This window comes from Anneissia japonica, unplaced genomic scaffold, assembly GCF_011630105.1.
Source record: "Anneissia japonica isolate Jap-2015-1 unplaced genomic scaffold, ASM1163010v1 scaffold287718_len389476_cov179, whole genome shotgun sequence".
NCBI classification, from domain to species: Eukaryota; Metazoa; Echinodermata; class Crinoidea; order Comatulida; family Comatulidae; genus Anneissia; species Anneissia japonica.
In genome coordinates, this window is record NW_022702098.1 from 38321 (window position 1) to 61355 (window position 23035).

The window sequence follows — 23035 nt, forward strand, 5'->3', positions numbered from 1 at the left end:
TCCCCTTTTACTTAGTACTTGCTTGTTTGCTCAGGTGTATACTTATTATTACCGAATTAAGAAAGTTGGAATTCTTACTATTTTAGGCCTGTACTTGCTTATGCTAGTGCTTCGATTAATTCACTCTGAAGGTGATTTCTTTATTTTCTAGTTTGTTAACGCATAATTATAATTTCTTTAATATTAATTATTACTATTTAAAAGATCGTTGGACTTTATTGAAAATAAATTAGTCTAAAGCTAATTTTGATTGTTTTTCTTTTATTTTACTGAGACTTATAACAATATTATGTTTTAGCAAATTGTGGTTCCAAAGCAACATACTGAAATTCATAATCTATCAAACAAATTAATTCTTAAAAATTGCTGTGAGTGTCGCATAGTTCATTTAAAAAACATACTCTTTTGCAACCTCCCTCTTTCTCCTTCCATTAGTGCATAATTTTACCCCTTCTTATTAAGAGCACATAATACATTCATGATTGTCATTTTGAGTTCGTAAGTTGCTAAGAGTACATACTCTGTTCATTCTCCACCTTATTTTCCAATTTTGTGAAACAATGAAAAAAAACAACTGGATACTGAAAAAGAATACCCGGACTAAACAATTAAAAATCGTTAAGATTAACTTATTTTATAAAATAAAGATAAAAATAATAAATTTATTACTAGATTACTGTCCTCGCATTGTTAGCACAACGTATCACGTGCTTAATCTTTAACCTACTACGTTTAGATTCTTTTGTTTTCGTCTTGAAGCGAAGAGATTACATGACTTGCAACTTCACAATTTTATAAACAATGTAGTAACACAATGCTGAGTTATCACCACTACCACCATCTTCGTCACAGTCATTACTACCACTATATAAAGTCATCACAGTCACCACCGCCATTTATTATCACAGTAATCACCACCATCGTTTTAACAATCATCACCACCATCGCCATCACGTCATCATACGTTTTTCAGCAAAATTAAAAGTTTGAAGAGAAATATACCTGATTTGTAACCGATTTATTTTCGTTCATAATGTACTACTTTGAGTAATGATTTATTGTCCAGACACCTGCACAGATCTGGCAGAACATTCCTACCACCACCTTTTTAGGCCTCTAACCATTATGGGCATTTTTTAAATTCATAATTATGTCAATTAAAATACCGTAAAATAATATTTTTACACTAACATGAATATACAAAGAGTTGTGACACACACAGCAAGCAAAACACACAGGAATTCCAAGGGCCTGTACAGCGTATCTTCACTAAGTAAGAGAAAATTTAAATTTAAAGTGCCTAAGTTATCCCCAATGCTAACCCATAATATAAGCCAAGTAAATTAATAAGAAATGTCTACATCTATCACAACATTTTTACAGTATAATCCAATTTTTAGTTTTGCTGATTATATTATTAAACTGCTTGTGCCAAAATAATGAACAAATTATTGACTAACAATTGTTCTTTAAAAGGCAAATTGTATTTCATTAGCTCTTTCAAGGTCTTTCTAAAATATATATATAGCATAATTAAATATTATTGTACTGTACTTAAGTATATGGCATTACTTTGGCATATTGGGTTTCACAGGTTTCTATATGATCAACGGCATTGGCCATTATTGCGATACTTATTGCGACATATTGCAAACTGTAATTAAAATAATCAAATATTACACTAAAATATGTGAAAAAAAAAATGTATATGTCTGCATCAACTATAATTTGTATTTTATTATTTAATTATAATTCTAAAAATATCTGTACCAACAGTTAGATATTGTGGGCATTTTTAAGTGGGTATGTAGATCACGTAAATCATATGCCATTTAATATTATTATGCATATATATACAGGTACAAACTTTAGTGATAACAAAAAATTTACTACCAAAAATGATAAAAACATGAATACAGTAACACAGGTAAAAACAATAGCCTCCCTAGGGGCAGGGGGGCTTAAGCCCCCATCGGTCTAGTCAAGCCCCCCACCCCACCATCGGCCAAAGCTTGTCAGGCAGTCGGACCAAAAAAAAAAATATAATAAAATAAGCCTAGTTTTCCCATCCCAGCCATCTAGAAGTCCCAATTTAAAAAATCTTGGTTTGTGAGGAGGGGACATCCCCTTCCATACTCACCCTTGCCCCTGGTCTTCGGCCCTCAGATAACGCTGCGCCTATAGTTACACCCATAAATACTTAGCCCCCCCAGTTTGACATTTTATCCCCCCATAAGTTATATCCTAGAGCCGCCACTGCTTGCAGTTGCAATCATCGGAGCAACCGAGCACACAAGCAGACATAAGCATACAGTGCTCTAATGTTGGTATGAAAAATTATTATTTAGTTAGTGTAGTAAATTAAGTTTTAATATCTTTTAATAAGATAATCAAAGCACACAGACATTGGCATACCCTCTTCATTACTATTTGAGCCTAGTATTTTAAAAACATAATATCCTTTTTTTGGTAGGTGAAGAAGGAATGAGATACAGCCCTTTGAAGACTGAGCATGTGTTGTAGATGTAAGATTACTAAAAGATTTATCATGGTAATACTCAAGCCTATGTTGTAAGAAAACTTCCTCACTTATTCCAATATTGATGCTCAGGCTGTCACCAGAAGGCACGGTAATGAATGGGTCTGGGTGGCTAAGTGCAGTTAAGCCTAGGTTGGTAAATGCTCTTGTTTCTCCCCAGTATCCTCTACTAAGGATGGGAATTGGTAGTACGTTGGTTTCTTCTACAGCATTTACAACCAAAAGATAACTACACAAATGGACCTTCTGTTGCTGCGGATCATTGGGATAGGTGATATAGATATTGATACCAAAACGAGATGCATGAGGTGGGGTGATTGTAAACAGGACGTTGCAATTAAACTTACGATGCATGACATATGACTGCAGTGTAAGGGGATCCTTCTCTTGACAGGTTAACTCATGATGAAATATTAAATGCTGTGTGAATTTAAAACCAATAGTTATTGGCTCCCTGTTAGAAACAATGACAGCAGTACGATGTGTAATGGGCACAAGCCCAGCATTGCCTACACCTATCGGACCCCAATGATCAACTGGAGACGAAGGCAGAGGGTACTGATCAACGCTTGGGGCATCACTTATCACATTATAACGACATATTTCTGTCTCGGTTTCGAAATTGACTTGGCCATTGACATACTGTTTCTTAGCATAAACTACAACGAAGAATTTGCCAACCTCAGGAAAACGGATGTAAATACTCATTTGGTTTTCAGCAACCTGATGGACAAACACAAAGTGATAGAAGCTTATGCCATTTAATGTTTTGTCTGTTTCTCTGTCTAATGACACGATCTTGCAAGACAGAATAAATCCCTGTGGATGGCCAATACGTAGATCAAGAGTTCCAGTTTTTACATGAACAACTGCTTCTTTTAAGTTCAGTAACTGAAAATTAAATTTGAAAAAATCTGGTTTCAAAACAACACTGCAATTGAACTCCTTTAGTGTGAGTGGTTGCGGAAGCAGTTGCCAAGCACCTTCATTTGGAAAATGTGTAGCAATGATGACCTCGGGGTCAGCCAGGAAATAATGCTCATCATATTCAAACCTAAATGGGTCGAATGTTACTGAGCCAGCGATATGTGACACACCCCAGTTACAGTCCACAAAGTGCCAGTGACCATCGATACGGATCGCGTTCCACGTGTGAAGGTAGTTATGGTCTTCCAACGAGATAAACATGCCAGGTTTATAACCTTTAACCTTTGCACATCCATTGATTTCAACACACCTTAATCCAATGAATCTGAAAAAATTACATATAACACTACAGCTAATTAAAAGATGAAAACAGAATTATATTGCATAATGAATATCATGTTTAATATATAAATAATTCTGTATACTGGAGCTATCTTCCTGCATTGCCTATATTTTCTTTTAGTCTTCTTTATAATATAAATAATTCTATTACAACGGAAGTCTGCGTCAGGAAATATCATAGAAATGATGTTTTGCCCTACTTGACGTATCGTACCAAATACTCAGTAAGTTCCCACATGCTTGTGAAAAAAAATTGCAAGTGATTCGGATGGCAATCGAACCCACAACCTTCAGATAACTAGCCTGGCGCCATAACCACTAGACTACCAAACTTGCAAATAATACTACTGCCAATTTACACCAAACAGTTGCATTCTGGTTTTGCAAAAAAATGTTAAAAACTAATGAAAATTTAGCAGATTTATTCAGATGCCATTTTAGATATGATTAAAAATTAATTGACAAGGAACTTGCTTTCTCCTACTTACCGACACATCCTCATAAATAACGTTGAGAAGGTGATTTTATTGAAGTAGATGCCTTTCAGAACGCCAAGAGGGGTATCATCAACCACCTCGCTCAAGTCCATCTCATCACAATTCTGTGCAGTAATCCAACGAAATGCAAGTCGTGCTTTCTCCAGCTCACTAGTTCCAATTCGCATTAATTCATCAACCAGAGCTGAGAATGTTGGGTAGGTTACCAGACTGCCAATCTGTGCAAGCTAAAAAAAAAAAAAATCAGTTGTTGTTAGGCAACTTTCAAGGTTAGAGGCCAATAAAAGAAATAAATTTAATCATAAAATTAAAAGATAATTACGTAAAAATGAATTAAAGAGGTCTATGGCTATATTATGGTAGTATTCATGGGTTAATTTCCATGCTTTTTAGTTTTTTCATGCTTTGTCTCTTGCGCCTTGAGCACTTACTAGTGGATTTTTGCACTATATAAATCATATTTAATATTAATTTTTTTTTAAATGTGTCATGGCATGCTCCTTGACCTCTTGTCCACATAAATTAAATTAATACAGTATAGGTAAAATTATTACAGTAATCTCTTTGTACCGAAAATGGGAAGGCTCCCACCTTGATAGCATGTGTATCTAAATCCCTGAAGATTGCAGCATCTGTATACAGCTGTCTCTTCTTTCTTACAGGATATTCTTCTGGTAAAGGAACCACAACCAAAGCCTTGGACTGCACTGGAGTTGTCCACAACTGAGTGACTGCCAATGAGCTCACATCAACAGAATTTTCCAGGACAGAGAACTGATAGAAAAAGATACAAGGTAACCATACTGTAATATACAGGGTACAATGTAAACTATATTTTTTAATCAAAGCAGGAAATCAATATGCTCACACACAAACAAGAAAGAAACATAAATCTAAAAATAAATAATATAATAATAAAAAGCTAAAAAGCAATTGTTCAAATAGAAAATAAAAGAAATAAATTTACCACACTAGCATGATTCGTTAACAATTTATTGTGTATACGATAAAAAAATATTTTCACAAATCAAATCAAAGGACAGGTGGTCAGGAATTGTTAATGTGCCCACTATAGAATGTTAATATATGTATCATTGTTTTCCTAAAAAAAAAAAAAAGAAAAAAGAAAAAAAAAAAAAAACCAGAGCCACTATTTTTCTTAGATTTGTGTCCATTGGTAAAACTCTCTCCACACTATTAGAAATTGTGTGACAAATATATGTCATTGCCCATATATGGGCACAATGATGTCATATCACACCCATATATAGGTAAATCTCAGATGTTTGTCACATAAAGTGTGACAGTGTGGATGGAGCTTATGATTAGAAGGTTACCTCCTGCATCTGTTCCTCTTCAAGAATCTCTGTCTGTAGCTTTGACCTGGCTGCTAGCCTAACTGCTAACTTTGCTCCCATATCCTTCTTCTGCTCATCTAATTTTCTTTGGAATGCCTCCATTTCTTTCTGATGAGCAGCAAGCAGTTTCTGATAATCTTCAACTGACATCTGTGATTTCTTTGCTTCTAAGTTCTCTTGTGCAGCTACCTCATATTCCTCAAGATCATCGATGACTTGTTCAATCTCTTCCATCGTAAGATCTTCTTTTCCCTAATGGCAAAATGAACAGCAGTTATAAGTATTTTAATGTAATGTATATAAATTTGCTATAGCGCATAAACAAGGTCTCAATGCGTTGTGAGTAGAACAGAATTAAAAAGTTGAAAATGTTGAGATACGGAGAATTGTGAACTTAAGAGGCAGGGAATTCCATAGTAATGGCGCAGCAACAGAAAATGCTCTGCCACCATAAGATTTTAATTATAATATTTTTTGATTAGAGAGCAGAAAAATATTGACTTCCTTTCAAAATCGACTGTTAGAGAAAACTACATCTACTTCACACATTGGCACTTGACAAAGAAATTAGTTAAGATAACCCATAGATTCTATTAACATAATTCTTACCATCACTATCACAGGCACTATCATCATCATTAACATCATCATCATCATCATCATTATCATCATCATTATCAACAATATCATCAATATCAACATCATCATCATGACCACCACCACCACAACCAACAATTGCCATTATAATCACTTACCAACAAAAGTAGTAACCTCTGTTTTTCTTCTTCTTCAGCATTTACTAATGCCTTTCTTTTCCTTCTAGCATCTAGCCTGTCCATCATGTGGAGTTTCTGTCTATCAATGGACATGTCCAGTAAACCTTGTAACCTTGGGTTAAAAAATAATCAATGTAAATAAAGCTGAGAAAATACTGTCATTATCCTATCAGTGGATGATTTTGTGTGGTACCAATATGCTTATAGATGCATGGACAGATCCAGGGGAAATAAGGGCTACTTCCAAAGAGAGAAAAGGAGCAAGAGGGTGCACGCTACTCCAAACAAGCTAATTTTTAAAATTTAAATTGCATGTACCAGTATCTATGGTCAAGTGCCTTGAGCACAATTGCAGTGGATATGTGCGCTTTATAAATCTTATTATTATTTTTATTATCATTATTATTTATTATTTGAAAACAAAAATCTCAAGCACCACTGCCCTCCTCCTACCCTGCTTGGTATTTCGCATGTCGCATGACTCTACCTACATTTTGAACTTCCTCTCAATCTGCCACTGATATAGCTGCAAAAATGTAGACTTGCCACAATTCCCTTATAATTTGTTTTCCTCGGGGACGGGGGCCCCGACATTGTAGTTAAAAAAATAATAATATAAACTATAATACTATAGTTTCATTCAATGGGGCCCCGGCAGTTTTAAACAATAAAAGCTGGGTTCTGATTTTTGACATTTGTTTCTGATTTTGTGATTTGCATTTTATATACATTATGAAAACATGTTTTGTTTCTCACTAAAATATTCTCTTTATTTATTTACACCTAGAGTACATAAGCCTATGGGTAGGCCTATACAAGTTCTGAAAGTTGGAACATTTTGTCATAAAATTGTCAGAAATATTTCATCAGTCATGGATCATTCTATGTGCTCTGTTAACTCAGTTAACAGTTCATAAATGACATAAGCCTTCTCAGACCCCCACCAAGGGTCTCCACCCCCGCAACTCTGTCCGGAGGTCCTATGCGTCCCCTTGCTAGTAGAGTCATTTTCATGAGATCCGTGACTAATTTTAGGATACCTTTGTTTCTCGATGGATTTGGCAAGATGGACCAATTTAGATAAAATATAGCTCCTATATACCTCCCAGATATTGGGGGAAAAGTCCCGTTTTTCAACATAGTATCTAGCCATGAGCTAAGTACCAAAGCTAAAATTTGGTTTATAGGTAGATCCAATGTATTTGATTAACTGGGGTAAATTTAAGAAAAGATTTTAACTTTCCACAAGTCGATCCGTTGTTGAGAAACATTAGCGTTTTTCACTTTTATAGATCTGGTCCCAAATTTTAATATATGCCATTCAATTTTAATTGATTTGATCATCCTGCGCTTGCATGTGGCTAGAGACAACTACACATAGATAATATTTCTGTAATATGAGGTGTATATACCCACTCAAATAGACGCAGGGTGAACTTGAAAATCACAAAAAATTTGCATTGTTAAACAAAGCGGCTACTTTGAGTGCATATAACTTCAAAAGGGAAGGGATAACTGTTAATCTAAGGCCATATTTGTGGAATATGGTGAAAAATATATTAGAATACCAAGTTTGACCCTGGTAGCTATTACCAATCTCCTGTTATAAGCTTCCAAAGTTGAAGTAAATTGCGTTTGCACATCTTGAAGAACCACGCCCCATATTTTTGAGGAGTCAATATCTCGAAAACTACATATCCTATGAGGCTAATTTTTTATTTTTTTTTTTTTTTTTTGGTTTTTCATACAGTGGATCATTTTCATGGAATCTGAGACGTTCATACAGGATTTTTTTTTTTAATCTGATTTTACATGGAATTACCCTACAATAGGTCAAAGGTCACAATGTACCATTTCCGGTCACAATTTGAATATTTTTTTTCATTAAATCATTAGGACGAATATAAACATGAATCTTCTGAACAAGTTGCAATCAATTGTGAGTCTCTATGACCAGTAGTTACTGAGATATGACATTACAAGGTCAAAGGTCAAACTTTCAGAAACCGCATTTCCCAACATTTTTTGATAAAAAGTTGTATTACAACAAATAGGAACATGCATATTGTGAACAATTTGAGACCAAAATCAAGTCTCTCTGACCAGTGGTTATCGAGATACAAGCGTCCAAATCAACAGGCGGCCATTTTGAAAAACGCCCCCAAACGGGACTTTCCCCCAATATCTGGGAGGTATATAGGAGCTATATTTTTTTTAAATTGGTCCATCTTGCCAAATCCATCGAGAAACAAAGGTATCCTAAAATTAGTCACGGATCTCATGAAAATGACTCTACTATGCCTCCTGCGTCTGTTTGCTTGTTCCGCTCGAAAACTTAACGTTCGCTTTGCTCACTTATTAGGGTCCCCAATAAGAGTCAGTGCCAGGACCCCAAAAACTCTGTGACGCCACGGACAGTGCCAGCAACGAGAAAGTTAATTTAGAGATGGAAAAAAAAAAAAATTCGAGTATGGGACAACAATTAATTTAGGTATGGCGCGCACTAAGACAGGCTACAAGAAAAGTGGAATTTGTGAAATAAATTGACTATATCTTTGTAACACATGTAGATATAAACATTCTACAATACCTTTTCATCTCGTTTTCATGTTCCTGTAAAAGTTGTTGGTACTCTTCGTCTGTGATGTTTTTCTTTTTACTTTGCTGCTCAAACTCGGCACGTGCAGCATCCATCCGAGCCTGGATGGCAGCAGCATTCACCTCCTAGAATGTAGAATTGAAAATGTATTGCATACGACTAAACATGACTAACTACTGCTTTAACATTAAAATCACACAATAAAAATTGATATTACTGCAATCAAAATAATTGAAAGATTAATGTTCCAAATTTTGTTATTATTTCTTTTAATCCAAATTATCTGAGTAGGTTGATTTTAGATTTTAAAAATATCATAGTAATTAAGGTTTAAACCAATTTTATAATTTGAATTAAATGAAGAGAAACATTTGATAATAAAACACAAGAAAAGTACTAATATATATCATGGTACAGTGCTGTATATTGCAATATGATACACATTGTAAATATTCATAAAGAAATAACCTGATCTCCTACTTTCTTTTCTCTTGCATAACGATTTTTAATTGTTTCACTTAAAGAGGCATTCATCTTCTCTCTCTCCTTTTCTAGATGTTTTTGAAGTTGCTGTTGTTCTGTTAAGTGGTTATCCAGAAGTATATGGTAGTCTTCTGATGTAAGGACTGATTTGGTCTGTTTGATGTTCTCTTTAAAGATGGTGTCACGGCCATCTAAGGCCACCTGGCTCTGTTTGATTTCTTCATCAGTTAAGCTTTCATCTTCATCAGACTAACAAAAAAATAGTACAGAGGTCAGTAAAAAAATTTTCATGGGTTAACACACAGAGCGCTTAACCCCAGAGGTGGTGTCAAGGGGGACATTACTTGTATAGGCCATCAGCATAAAAAACTTAATTTGCCAATCTAACTAGAGTTATTGTATTGCAGTCCCTAATAATATGATCTAAAAGCACACTTTTTACTATGCTACAAATCTCTCATCTAGATTTCCACCACCAGTTTCAGTAGTGTTTACCACCTATAACCAGCTTAGCTACGCTTTGTGTTATTGTAAAATTTATACAGGTACACTGTTGTCACACATGCATGGTTTGTGTTTTTTTTCTGCTGTCTGTACGTCATGTGACAGTTTTTCGAAAACACAAAATAATTCAATGACAAGGGCACATTGGTATATCGACTTGCCATGCTCTATTTTTTTTGCTCTGTAAAATAGGTCCAATAATAATTTTATCTTCTTGCTACTCACCAACCCCTTTCTCTGTCTAGCTGCCACTTTTGCCAACAGGGTCTCCCTCATTTTCTCACGCTCTAAATCTAATTGTTTTTGGAAGCTGTTCATTTCTTCTTTGTGTTGGTTAATTAGTTTCTGTACTTCTTCATTTGATTTTTCACATTTGACCCTCTTTATCTCTGCCTTGAAGGACACGTCTTTACCTGCTATTGCCAGCTGCATTTCCTTTACCTCATCCGCAGTCATTGCCATTGCATTCTGAAAAATGAAAATTTTCTCAAAGCAAATTTATACTTGCATTCAGGGGCGGATTTAACATTTGAGAGGTTATTTCTTGGCATCTAGATTACATAATTTTCCTGGACCCCCTAGGGTAATGTTGTCTCTCAAGCGGCCCCCACCTCAATTTCGGAAATCTGTGGATCCCCCTGGCATTGATTACTATTTTATAAATAATAGCAATAATAACATTACCAATAGTATTAAGGTTAGTAGTAATATAAATAGCAATTACAAGAGAGTACCAAATATTAGTAAGTAAAAACTCTGGCTACAATAATAAAATTTTGTGACAACATATTTGATTTTGCTATATATGGTCATGATACCATATTACACATATATAGATAGGGATATATTATAGGTATTTATCACATAAAATGATAGCGTGAACAGTTGTGGAATGTGGCAGACTAGGGAGCTTTCGATTTGTGCGACGACGCCACGCTAGAACGAAATCACTCATGCGTGACCGTCCCACCCGCATACGTAGATTTGGCCAAATTGTGTTCCAGAACTGCTAGACGAGGTGACTTTAACGTTCTTGCATGCGCAGATGACTTTTAGTGACGTCATTACGTTCTACCTCCTACCGTTGTCGTGCAATCAAAAGCTCCCTAATAAAAATCTCAGGGTTTAATTGATTTGATTGAACTTTGACCAACATTATTCTTTTTTGCTCTCCTTTCTGCCAGCTTGTCCAGCAGGTGTTGTCTTTGTGCATTTGTTTGTCTGTTCAACCTCTCCTCCAGCCTAGTCACCTCCTCTTGGTATTGTTTCATCAATGCATCATACTCTTCGGGTTGCAGTACAGATTTTTTCTCCTTTTTGTCTTTTTCCCATGATTCTTTGCATTGATTTAGCTCTTTCTCCAGCTGTTGTTCGTTGTAATTGGCTGCTGCAGCCAATACATCAGCCCACTAAAAAAAATCCCCAAATAACAATTAAGTTTTGACAAAAGTCATAGTAAATAAATAGTGCTGACCAATTCAAGAAGCCTAGATATTATGTATCTGAACAGCTCATGCAAGAGAACCAAGGACTTTGGATTTGCTGAAGTAGGATTTAAATTTATAGCAGTGAAGTGACAAAAATATCATTGCAGCCTTAGTCTAAAACATGTCAGAATTTGGACAAGGCTAGATTCAAAAGTGAATAGTGGCAAAGACAAGCTAAACCAGTCACTTGTCACAAAAATCAATTTTTAGATATTAATACAGGGTTAAACAGTAAAAGAATCATTAAAATCTGACTTTACGTTATGAAGTTACAGGACTTTAAACATACAGCTGTTTAAAGAATAGTATATGAGATTTCGGGAAACACCATCACCAAAAAAATACCAAAGTCTACAAACCTCCATATGATAAGATTAAAAGCTCAAAACAAACAGTGCGCATGTAGTCTACAGTATTATAACTTGACTTTAGGGTTTTCCCTCATTGACATTACAATTTCAACATCAGTTCTCATTAACGGTCAATGTTGTGTTTTACAAACAGTCATCAAGTCAAGTTACAATACTGTAGACTACATGGGTGATTCTTCAGTAAAGTGGTCATACCATGTCCTGCCAATTTAAGGTACTATAAAATGAAAAGTATTAAAGGAATGTTGATTTTTATTGTGGTAAAATAATCTTATTCATAAATATAAAATTATTCATAAATGTGATCAAAATTGTATACACGTCAAAGCCCACATGGTTTTCACCCAGTAAACAAAATGAATGGCGCTATATGAACAAAGACTTTAATTTGGTCATCTCCTTCACATTTTACTGTGACGGAGATGATTTCTTGAATGATGTTTTCTTTTGTCAGTAACGGAAATAAAATAAGGGTGAATATGGATCTAGTTTACTCTGTAAGAAAGCACCTTGTTCAATTTCATTATCATGTATTCAGACATTACAGTCTCTCTCGTGAATTCACTTAGCTTCACATCTATTCAAATATTGTCATTTCTGTTACAAAAAGTGTGACGGAGATGATTTTTAAATGTATTTCTTATGCTAAAACACAAAAAATTGAATGTTTAATAATTAAGTGCATATGATTTAGGATTATTGTACAACATAATAATCATATCCCATGCAGGAAATTCAATTGTGAAGCATCTTCTTTCATGGTTTGCTAAACCACTAAATGTTCACTTTACTGAAGAATGACCCACATGCATACTATTTGTTTTGATCTTGATTATTTTTTTCTTATCAAAGAAAATGGAGGATTATATGGAGGTTTGTATAGACTTTGGTTATTTATCAATCACTTGAGTTTTACTGTCAACCCATTTAAATCAAAATAAACATGATTATGCATACATTCTCATCTTGCTATTCACTATCCTACTATGTTTCACTACTCTATTCACTTTGTATAGTTTTTGTTTGCCATTATATTCACTAGATAAGCTTACTGCAGAAATATAATTTCCATTTCAAGCAATGACTGTGAATGTTTGTCTGAGACAATAACGATTTTTTAAAAATAATTTCAACATCAGTGCTCATTATGTATAAAAAAACCATTAAGAAATAATATGAAGTAAAAAAAATTACATGAACAACTCAACATTATTGAGACTCAAACTAGACCTACAGTGTAACAGCGGTATATTGAGGGTGACATGGACAGTTTTAACCATAGCACATACTCAGTGAAGTTCAGTGAATTTTCAGTGTATTGTATATACCATGTTGTGGAAATTTTATAGGTTGAGGGTAAAGATTGTCAATTGATCCTAGCTGTAACTGATTTGGAACACTTTAGTAGTAGTGATAAATTGTTAACATGAAAGTAAAATAGTTTATTACTACCAAATATATGTAAAATTGCTTCTTTTTTTAACAATCTCCAAAAGCAATATGCAGAGCTTATACTCAAAACCCTGACCTCAAAGTTGAAAATTTGGACAGTATCCACTGCAATAATCGCAGAGTTTGTGTTAAAGCTGTAGTTACTAAAATTACTAAATTTTGTACCTTGATCATGAAAATAAATATTCACCAAATAATATAAATAAGCAGTACTGGGTAAATATGCACAGCTGGGTATTCAAAACCCTGACCTCAAAGTGACCACTGGACCAATCACAGAATGTTCAAGCCATGGTGACTAAATTGTAAATTTTGTACCTTGATCATAGAATTTGAAGAGTCAATTCTGAGGCTTCTGGTAGCCATTTTCCTCCTTAACCATTCATCTGTCTTTGTCTTTTCACTCTCAAGATGCCTCTGCAGAGTTTCTCTTTCATTCCTCTGGTTTGTCATCAACTTGCTATATTCATCTTTTGACAAATTATTTTTCTGTTTCTTTAATTCATTATTCGCTGTTTGAGACTGGGAATCAATAACTAACTGCAACTGCTTTAGATCTTCAGCAGAAAAGAAGGTGCCCTCTTGAGTCTAAAATCAGGTAATGAGAAAAAGAAAAAGCTTGTCAGACAGCTGTGGCAGTTGAACAGCTTTTTGTGCATCTAATTGAAGAGGTGGTAACATTGTTTGAATCCTCAGTCTATTAAGGAAAGCTTTGAGGAGCAGCCTTAAACTTATACAGTACTAATAATAAAATAATATATTTATAACATATAACAGAAGTTAAGAAAAATTATGATAGCTTTAAACAACGATTGTGTTGTAAATAACTCAGGAAGACTCCATTGGAATCCAAGACAACACAGTGCAGGAAAGCCATTGTTCATAACCTATATTTACTACCCAACTTTTCAGAAACAGTTTGTATATTGTACTGTATATATTTTTAAGTCTTTCATATATATTATTTTTGCAACTATTTTTTTTTACTTTGTTGCATACTGCATTATTTGTGTTGTTATATATTAAGGAAACCAAATTTTATGTTCATCTTGTTTTGTGGTTATGACAATAAAGTTTATCTTATCTTATCTTATCATATCTTACCTTAACCCTTATAAGAATAATTATAACAAGAGCACTCAGTACTGAACATATCTCCTGCCAACGCAAATCCCAAGAAATAAACCTCCCAAAAAATGTTCTTAATTTACTTCAACCACCACCAACCACTAACACCCCAACTCAAATCGCTCCACTTTTCAAAAACACACAAAAACACATTTTATTTCAAAGAGGAGCACTATTTTAAATTTCAGTCTTTGTTTTGTAGGACTTTTTTTTATAGGTGAAATTTATAGATATTGTAATCCGAAATGATTTGCCCAAAATTCACTGTCGGCCTTTACACTACACAAGTTACGTTTCGAACACAAAATTCAAGTATCACATAATATTTAAAAACTTTATTTTCCACTACTGAAGCTGTAAACAATGTGACAACCCACCTAATTTTACAACCACCAACTACTTAAAAAAAATACACAAACCCAGCCAACTGGAAATGCCTTTCATTGTATTAGTTGTATACCTACCAATTCCTTACTTCTTCTGGTTAAACACACAGGAAAATTTTACTTTTATAGTAAAAATACATGCCAAGTATTGGTGTTGAAATGGAAATATTATGCAAATAGTCGAATTATAAGAAATATAGGGTATTCGTTTTTAGCATCACATGTTTAAGTATAAAAATGCATTAAAATAATCCCAATCAGTTCCCAAGTAAGTGAAGTTAGTATACTGTATATAAAACACCATACACACTTTAATTGCACTAATTTGAACATTCATCATACAGCTACTGTATCTGCCTACGGTATAAACATATTCTTTAAATGGTCCTCATATCCACACCCTACTTTGGATCGTCACCAAAATTTTAACATTTTTTAATTGAGAAAATGACAAACTATTCTGGTAAGTTTTACTTTGATCCACTGATCTATTTTAGAGATATTTAGGACCTAATGACACTCAAATGCACACCCGAATGATTTCTTCCTTGTAAGTTGGTTAAACTTTCACGAAAGTTTCATTCAAATCAGTCGATTAGTTTTTGAAATATCTGGTCTGAGACTTTTTCTTTTGAATCGTCCTCATATCCACACCCTACTCTGGATCGTCACCAAAATTTAATCATTTCTTCATTGGGTCATACCCAACACTCTCTGTAACTTTCATTTAGATCTGTGCAGCAGCACACACCAACTTACACGACTGAAAATATATATCTCCTGGCGGAGATAATAAAGAATACCACCACCACAACACAATGACAATAGAATAATAACAACAAACAATAATAATTCATACCTGATCATTCTTCATTCGTGCTTTAAGCCTTTTTATCAGGTTCTGCTGCATGTTGGTTCGATCCACCTCCAGCTGTTGTTGAAGGACTTGCATCTCTTGCTTATGTTCTTTAATCAGTCGTTCAGATTCTTGACCAGTCAATGTGGATCTAGTTCTCGTCAAGTCCTTTCTGAAATCCACCTCTTTTGTGTTTAAGGCTAGCTGAAGTTCTTTCACTTCCTCTGAACTTGGGGGTTTCTCTGTCTGAGTTTCAAGGAAAGTTGCATATAAAATTATTAATTGCTGCTAACAAAAAAACCTTGTAAATATTTAATATAACTGTTATACCATTCACAATTTACATTACATAAATAATTCTACAAAATATGGCAAATAAAATTAAAGTTTGAATGTTATGGTACCTTCTTGTCTGATGTTCCTCTTTTACATCGCTGAGCTAGCTTCTCCATCAAATGTATTCGTTGGTTGTTTTTGCCAATCTCAAGCTTTCTTGACAGAGCACCGACCTGTGCTTTATGCTGCAGCAGTAGTTTACGGTATTCTTTCTCCGAAATGAAAGGGCGAACATCTCGCATCTGCTCATCAAAGTCTTTGTTGCGTTGGTTTATTTCCTCTTCCATTTCGGTGTTCGTTTGCGTTAGTACATGTAGCTTAAGCTTCTCCATTTCTGATTCTTCCACAGTCTGCTTTTCAAGCTCTTTCTCAACTTTAATATTTGTGACCTGATAAAATGTTGGACATACTGACATGTATTTTTCTGTAAAGCTTGCTTACCTGAAGACTTTTGGCCAAGGGCATCATCACAAGCAATATAAAATTAGATGTGTTAAACCCTGTCCAGACAATCAAATTATATTTAACCAAAACATGTGACATGCCAAAATATGGATGGTAATGTTGACATCACATCATGACCATATATAGGCACATCATGACTATATATGGGCATACAACAGTTCTTTTGACAAAGAAAATTTGATAGTGTAAACAGAGCTTAAAGAAAGCATATCTCCTGGAAGTGGCTTCTCTAAAGTTTGGAACCCTGCCAGATATTGATCTACTATACAAGTACAGTAAATTAGATAACCATAAACTAATATATTTAACTGAGACAGCACGTCTGTTTAAACTGGGTCTTTCATGCAGTAAAATCACAATACCTGAGTTGTGAGCTGATTTTTCTGCATGGCTTCTTGCTTCATTGCCAACCGCTTTTTTTTCCTATCAGCTACCTTCGATGCAAGACTGTTCTTCTGTCGATCAAGCTCTTTTTGTCGAAGCATCTCCATCAACTCCATCTCTTGTTTATGGTTTGAAATCATTTGCTGGTATTCCTCTGGGCTTAGGTTGGCACGCTTAGCCTGCAGGGTTTTCTTAAGCTGTGTTTTGCGTTGCTTGGCTGGAAAATTTCACGAATGTTGAGTTTGTAGAAACTAAATTTTTTTTACCAATATAAATTTCTGATCATCATATCATTTGTATTAGAAAATTACTTTATAACAAAGAGTATTAAAATTAGAAGATTCATATAATATCAAATTAAAGAAAATAAATAAGAAAGCAGTATGTACTACTACTTTGGTGCCTACAGTAATGCCAGTTTTGATTGAATGAAACTCTTGTCATAAGTGTTAAAGTGATACGATATCTAGCTCATAATTCTGGAGATCAAACTCAAACTGCATGATATACAATTTTGATAAAAATTGGCTCAAAAGTACAGAGTACAGATCTCCCTCCAATTAAAGACAACTAACAGACTACTACGACTACTACTAGGGAGACTACTAGGACTGACTAAGGTTTTACCTTAATGTTATCTGATGATAGACACTATTTAGCATTATTGATATCAAAATCATTATTTTTTCTACCTTCACTGTTATCTGCTCCATCGATTTCATCAGATGAACTTTGATCATCAATATTATTTATGATGTCACTCCAGTCTTCATCATCTGAATAGTCATCCGAACTCTTAAAAGAAAGTAAAACTCATTTAGCTTTTAAAATTATATTCAATCAAATCTTTTGGCACCCCTGGTTAACATTTTCCTTTTTTTTTGTGCAGGAGTATGAGAAAACACTTCAAGATAATCCTTCATGATTATTCATTGTACAGTAATAATATTGTAATTTGTTGTCATTATCGCAACTGACACTATTGTCATTAATTATTATTAAAGTAAGCAAGTAAACTTACAGAGGGAGTAAGTTGAAAAGAGTAACTGGAATCAAACATTGTGTGATCAGCTTCACCACTACCATCATTATCTTCATCAGGCACAGTCTCTATGTTGGTGACTTTAAGCTCTGCAGCATTAGTTAGGTAAGCATGGAAGTCGGTGTCTGTATTGAACGTCTATTAGCAAAAGCAACAATGTCAAGAAATTTCAAGAATTATCATACTGTAGGCCATACAACATACATTTGAACAAGTTGTAGCCAGTGGGGTAAATAACTCTTGCGTTGAAATTTATTATGTACAGTAGTTGTGAAATTACCTTGTAAGTACATATTTTTGGGTTCTAAAAAATAACGTTTTCAACACCTAACTGTAATGTTTCATTCTAACAACATAATGTTAGAAGTCTGGGTTACATATTGCAAAAAAAAAAAAAATTATGAAATGAAAATAATTAAAATGTACTGACTGCTACATCCTGGTTACCAAGTTGAATGCTAAACTTGTTTGGTCCAACTTCTTTGACCTTTGCTCCAGAATTTTGACTTATGTCATCAGAAGATATATTGACTTGACCTTTGACTTTGATTGGAGCCGACTGACCTGGCACTATAATTTCTGCAACTACTTTTTGTGGTTTAGACTTTTTGAATTTTGAACCTCCAGTTCCCATAGTGATAATCTTGCAACTATATAGTACTGTAAAAAAATATTTCAAACAACCTGTTTACTAATAAAAATACATTATATCATGACATACAGTGTATATATTAAGGCATGATCATTTTTCTCCACCTGAATTAATTTTCCAATTTAACAGTCTGTAAGTCCGTTCAGAGGGCAAAATTGCTCCACCTTCACACACCATCGGACAAGCTTGTAATGTACCTAAATTTCAAAAGGTCCAGCATACTTTAAAACCGCTTGGAAATTGAAGCTGAAATTTTGGATTCTTTCTTTTGACATATCACAGGTATTTTAAAATTTAAGTAAGGGGGGTCACAGGGGAACTTTTAAATTTCTGGTTTATTTGACCCTTTTTAATTTTATGTCTGTCCGTTCATATTACAGAAAATCGGAAGCGGAAAAAAAAGTCATATTATTAATAATTAGTGAGTGCGATTCCATTGCAGCACAACAGCGCTCAACCAATTAAGCGCATTTATTATTCAATCGGCGTCTCCATACACAGACTTTCGACGGGGCATGGCCGAAATTGTTCGCAGCCGAATTGACCTAAAAATCCAAGGATGACTTCAAAATTATGAAATAAATATTTGCTTTGAAAGCGGTTGAAGCCCGGGTTGAAGTTTTTACTGGAACAATACCCGTTCTATTCCTCAGAACCAAATATTTTATTTAAGATAACACTGTGAACCCAACGTCTCGTCAAGGACAGGGTTGGTAATTTCTTACCTAGGCTTTTTTTCTAATGAGTGCTTTGGCTTGCCTTTGGCTTGGTGGGCTAGCCTAATCGGTATCGGATCATTTCGGTCGCGCATTCATTTCGGTTGCACTGTTTTCGTTATGCATTTCGGTCGCGGTGCATGGCGCGCCGACGGTGCGACCGCAAATCTAGAACAAGGTAGCTAAGCAGTATAGTATTTTTATAAACACAAAACTTACATAAAACATTAGTTGACTAACAATTATTTGTATTACTCTACTATAATATTATAGTTTATGATTATTAATGTTATGTGTATCACTTGGTGTTATTTTTCTTTTTTTACAGAAACAACGAAAATGTTACAAAGTCGACTTGGTTTGAAACAAGTTTCTCTTTAACGTTTGTTGCGATATATATTTTATTAATGAAACAAATATAGTCAATAGATTAGTTTTTCATACATTTGTTTTCTTGTCTGTTACATTTCCATTTATCTTAAATGTTCTGATCATGTTTATAATTTGATAAATGAACATATTATGATGAATGAAAATGAAGGAAATACATAGTATTTTCATATTTATTTTCCACATAAAATTTTCAATGTATTTATAATTAAACACTGTACATTTTAATGGCCCATTTCAGGCTTCTTTTATATTCAAAAGCCCGACAAAATGACTCTTTCTAGTCCTGTTCTATAGTTGCGTTAGAATTTAATTTCCCACAAACTAGATTCCCATGGTACTCTTGAGGTGAAGCAGCACAAGGTTTTTATTTCTTGTTTGTTTTATTTCCATTTTTTATACATACGGCCTATTCTGATGTTTATAAAATACATAGTAAAATGTTAATACTGTATATAATTTTAAATACATGTTAATAGCCATTTCACGGTTTCGGTCTTCAGGGCGAGCTTCCTTCTAAAGCTAGAAAAACTCACTCTTCATCAAGGCCTCTTGTACTTGTTGCCAGGTAACTAACCATAAAATCAGAAAGAAACTTTCCCACAACCAAGGTTCCCACAGTGCTCATGGGGGTGAGAAGGCATATTCTTTGTATGCCGCCTTCAGGAATGTAAACGCATTAAACTGCCAAGACATAAGTAGGTCAGATGCTAAATATAGATGACTAGCTATTTTTAGCAGTTCATGGCAGGCAGTGGCAGTGAAGGTGTTCAAGTGCATTTACCTACTTCATGTCACCATTAACTTCGAGTTATCAATCTGATGATATTTATAAAAAAAATACACGAATTGTAAAATATTATACTTTAAATGGAATGTACAAATACATATATTTTAAAGCCCCATTCCCGGCAAAATTTCACTAAAAACTGACTTTTTTTAGAAAATATTCATTTGCATTACTCCAATTATTATAAATCATGGAAAAATATTGGCATGAATTTTAGTTTTATGCAAAAGTATAAAAAAAAAAGAGAAATACAGACTATTTCTCATAAAATATTACCATTTTCTGGACGAATTCATCGTTACTAGGCAAATTCAGCTTTTATGTATACTTTTATACAGTCAATAAAGTGCACCCTCTCTAATGAGATTAGTTTTTGTACTTCGCATCTCGCACAATGCAGTCGTTCGGTTAGGCTGAGATATGTTTGTTTAAGTGTCATAATCTCAGTCAGAATCAGTTTTTTAACAAATTTGAAATAATTCCTGTGAAATATTGTATTCACAAGTGTCAGTAGCAACGGAAAATATCATGTCGGCCGTTTTTATGTGTGATAACAGAACCTAAATCGAGGTAATGCTAGGGCCTAGCCTAGCAGCGTTGGATAGGCTAATGTTTTCGGCGCCTACGATAATTCTTCTCACGACCTATCGCAAAATCAACATGAAAAATTCATCCGCATTTATTTTTTGTGTGGAACACAAAAAATCAAATTTCAGTCTTATTTTACATTTTTTTCATTCTTAGGAATGTCTAAATTCAGTTAAACTAGCAATTCCGTATTATATTTATAAATCTTTATAACATTATACAAAAATTAGATTTTTCTTAAAAACAGAAATTTTGCCGGGAATGGGGCTTTAATATTCTGATATAAAAGTATATTTGATTAAAACAAATTCATTCTCGGTAAAATTTAGTTTAACTGAATTTAGACATTCCCAAGCATGAAAAAAATGTAAAATAAGACTGAAATTTCATTTTTTGTGTTCCACACAAAAAATAAATGCGGATGAATTTTTCATGTTTGATTTTGCGACAGGTCTACGAAAAAATATAGTAGGCGTCGAAAACATTAGCTTATCCAAAACTGCTAGGCTAAGCCTAGCCTTACCTCAATTTAGGTTCTGTTATCTCACATAAAAACGGCCGACATGATATTTCCGTTGCTAGTATAGTATTGACACTTGTGAAATATAATATTTCATATTATTATTTCAAATTTGTTAAAAAAAAGATTCTGACCGAGATTTTGACACTTAAAAAAACATATCTCAGGCCTACTCGAACTACCACACTGTGCGAGATGCGAACCTTTTAAAAAATTACTTTCCAAACATAAAACACTAGTGCGTACATCGGCGTTCCATACTGAGGCTGTTTATCGCGACCGAGAAATGCATAACAATACGCCTTTTTCACGAATCGGTAGACATCTTGAAGTGATGACAAACATTGCGAATCAGCGGTGCGTAACCAACAGAAATAAGATAAGCTTTTGGGCGGATTTTTTGACATCATGTTATTTTAAAAATCATAACTCTATAATGGGGCGTCGTATCCAAAAAAATATTCCAGCAAAATGTTCTTAAAAAACTAGTCTACACCACTATATGATTGAAAAAAAATTGAAAAATTTTGTTGACCTCTGAAATCAAGATTGAAAAATAAAAGCCTATCTCAGTAGTGTATTAAAATAGGTATATGCATTACAGTGCTGTAGTACTAGTAATACTCTGAACTAGCATTGTTTTAGTTACCATATGAGAGTTTCCTGTGTTAAAAACATGATTTACTATACTATACCTCTTTATAAAACATAACTTGTACTTTGTAATAAGAGAAATATGTATATTATCGCTACTTGGAACAGTAACAACTCGAAAGTCCTATGCTACTGCACTGTAATGCATTGGCCTATTTTAATACACTACTAGGATAGGCTTTTCTTTTTCAATCTTGATTTCAGAGGTCAAAAAAATTTTTCAATTTTTTTTCAATCATATAGTGGTGTAGACTGGTCTTTTAAGAACATTTTCCTGGAAACACTTTTTGGATATGACGCCCCGTTATGGAGTTATGATTTTTTAAATAACATGATGTCAGAAAATCAGCCCAAAAGCTTATCTTATTTCTGTTGGTTACGCACCACTGATTCGCAATGTTTGTCATCACTTCAAGATGTCTACTACCGATTCGTGAAAAAGACGTACAAACAAGGCGCGACCGAGATGATCTGTATTCGAGTCGTATCGATGCTCACTATGAATAACCAACTCCCTGCTACAACTAAGAAACAATGTAATATGATACTCACCAATGATAGTCCCAGTGTATCATAATCACGAAAAAACCCGTTAAATTACTGATCAATTTCCAAACCTCTCTAGCCAAGGCTAAAAAAACTCCCGATCAATCTACCAGAATTTACAGAGAGAGCTGCCGAGGGGCGTTGATCGTAACCATGATTACACAGCATGCAGACTGTCACTGAAGCACGCCGCCACCAGTGTTCATATAAACGCGTTTCATTTTTAAATAAAACGCACTAAGGACGC

General features: G+C 34.2%; 1 protein-coding gene across 2 annotated transcripts; it reads right to left on the reverse strand.

Moving 5' to 3' along the window:
• Nucleotides 1-243: 243 nt before the first annotated feature.
• On the reverse strand, nucleotides 244-22947 carry LOC117103775 (uncharacterized protein PFB0765w-like). 2 transcript variants are annotated; one of them, XM_033244393.1, is made up of 17 exons: nucleotides 22795-22947; nucleotides 18363-18592; nucleotides 17912-18070; nucleotides 17583-17685; nucleotides 16869-17107; nucleotides 16110-16430; nucleotides 15709-15951; nucleotides 13654-13923; nucleotides 11180-11434; nucleotides 10251-10493; nucleotides 9519-9770; nucleotides 9030-9163; nucleotides 6419-6551; nucleotides 5643-5915; nucleotides 4897-5079; nucleotides 4297-4532; nucleotides 244-3791 (listed from the first exon to the last, which is right to left on the reverse strand). In XM_033244393.1, exons 2-17 carry the CDS (start codon nucleotides 18564-18566, stop codon nucleotides 2369-2371), a joined length of 4671 nt encoding a protein of 1556 aa, XP_033100284.1. In that variant the 5' UTR covers nucleotides 18567-18592; nucleotides 22795-22947; the 3' UTR covers nucleotides 244-2368. The 2 variants fall into 2 exon arrangements, with proteins under 2 accessions (XP_033100284.1, XP_033100283.1); XM_033244392.1 differs by having other exon boundaries at nucleotides 9507-9770.
• Nucleotides 22948-23035: the final 88 nt, after the last annotated feature.

What these genes read in the sequence shown, in the direction of transcription:
- LOC117103775 (XM_033244392.1), bottom strand. Translation starts at nt 18,566, where the DNA reads ATGGGAACTGGAGGTTCAAAATTCAAAAAGTCTAAACCACAAAAAGTA. An exon ending in TTGGTAACCAGGATGTAGCA is followed by an intron (nt 18,071 to 18,362) that starts GTCAGTACATTT and finishes TTTTGCTAATAG; the next exon opens with ACGTTCAATACAGACACCGA. An exon ending in AAAAGAAAGTAGGAGATCAG is followed by an intron (nt 9,164 to 9,506) that starts GTTATTTCTTTA and finishes TCTACATTCTAG; the next exon opens with GAGGTGAATGCTGCTGCCAT.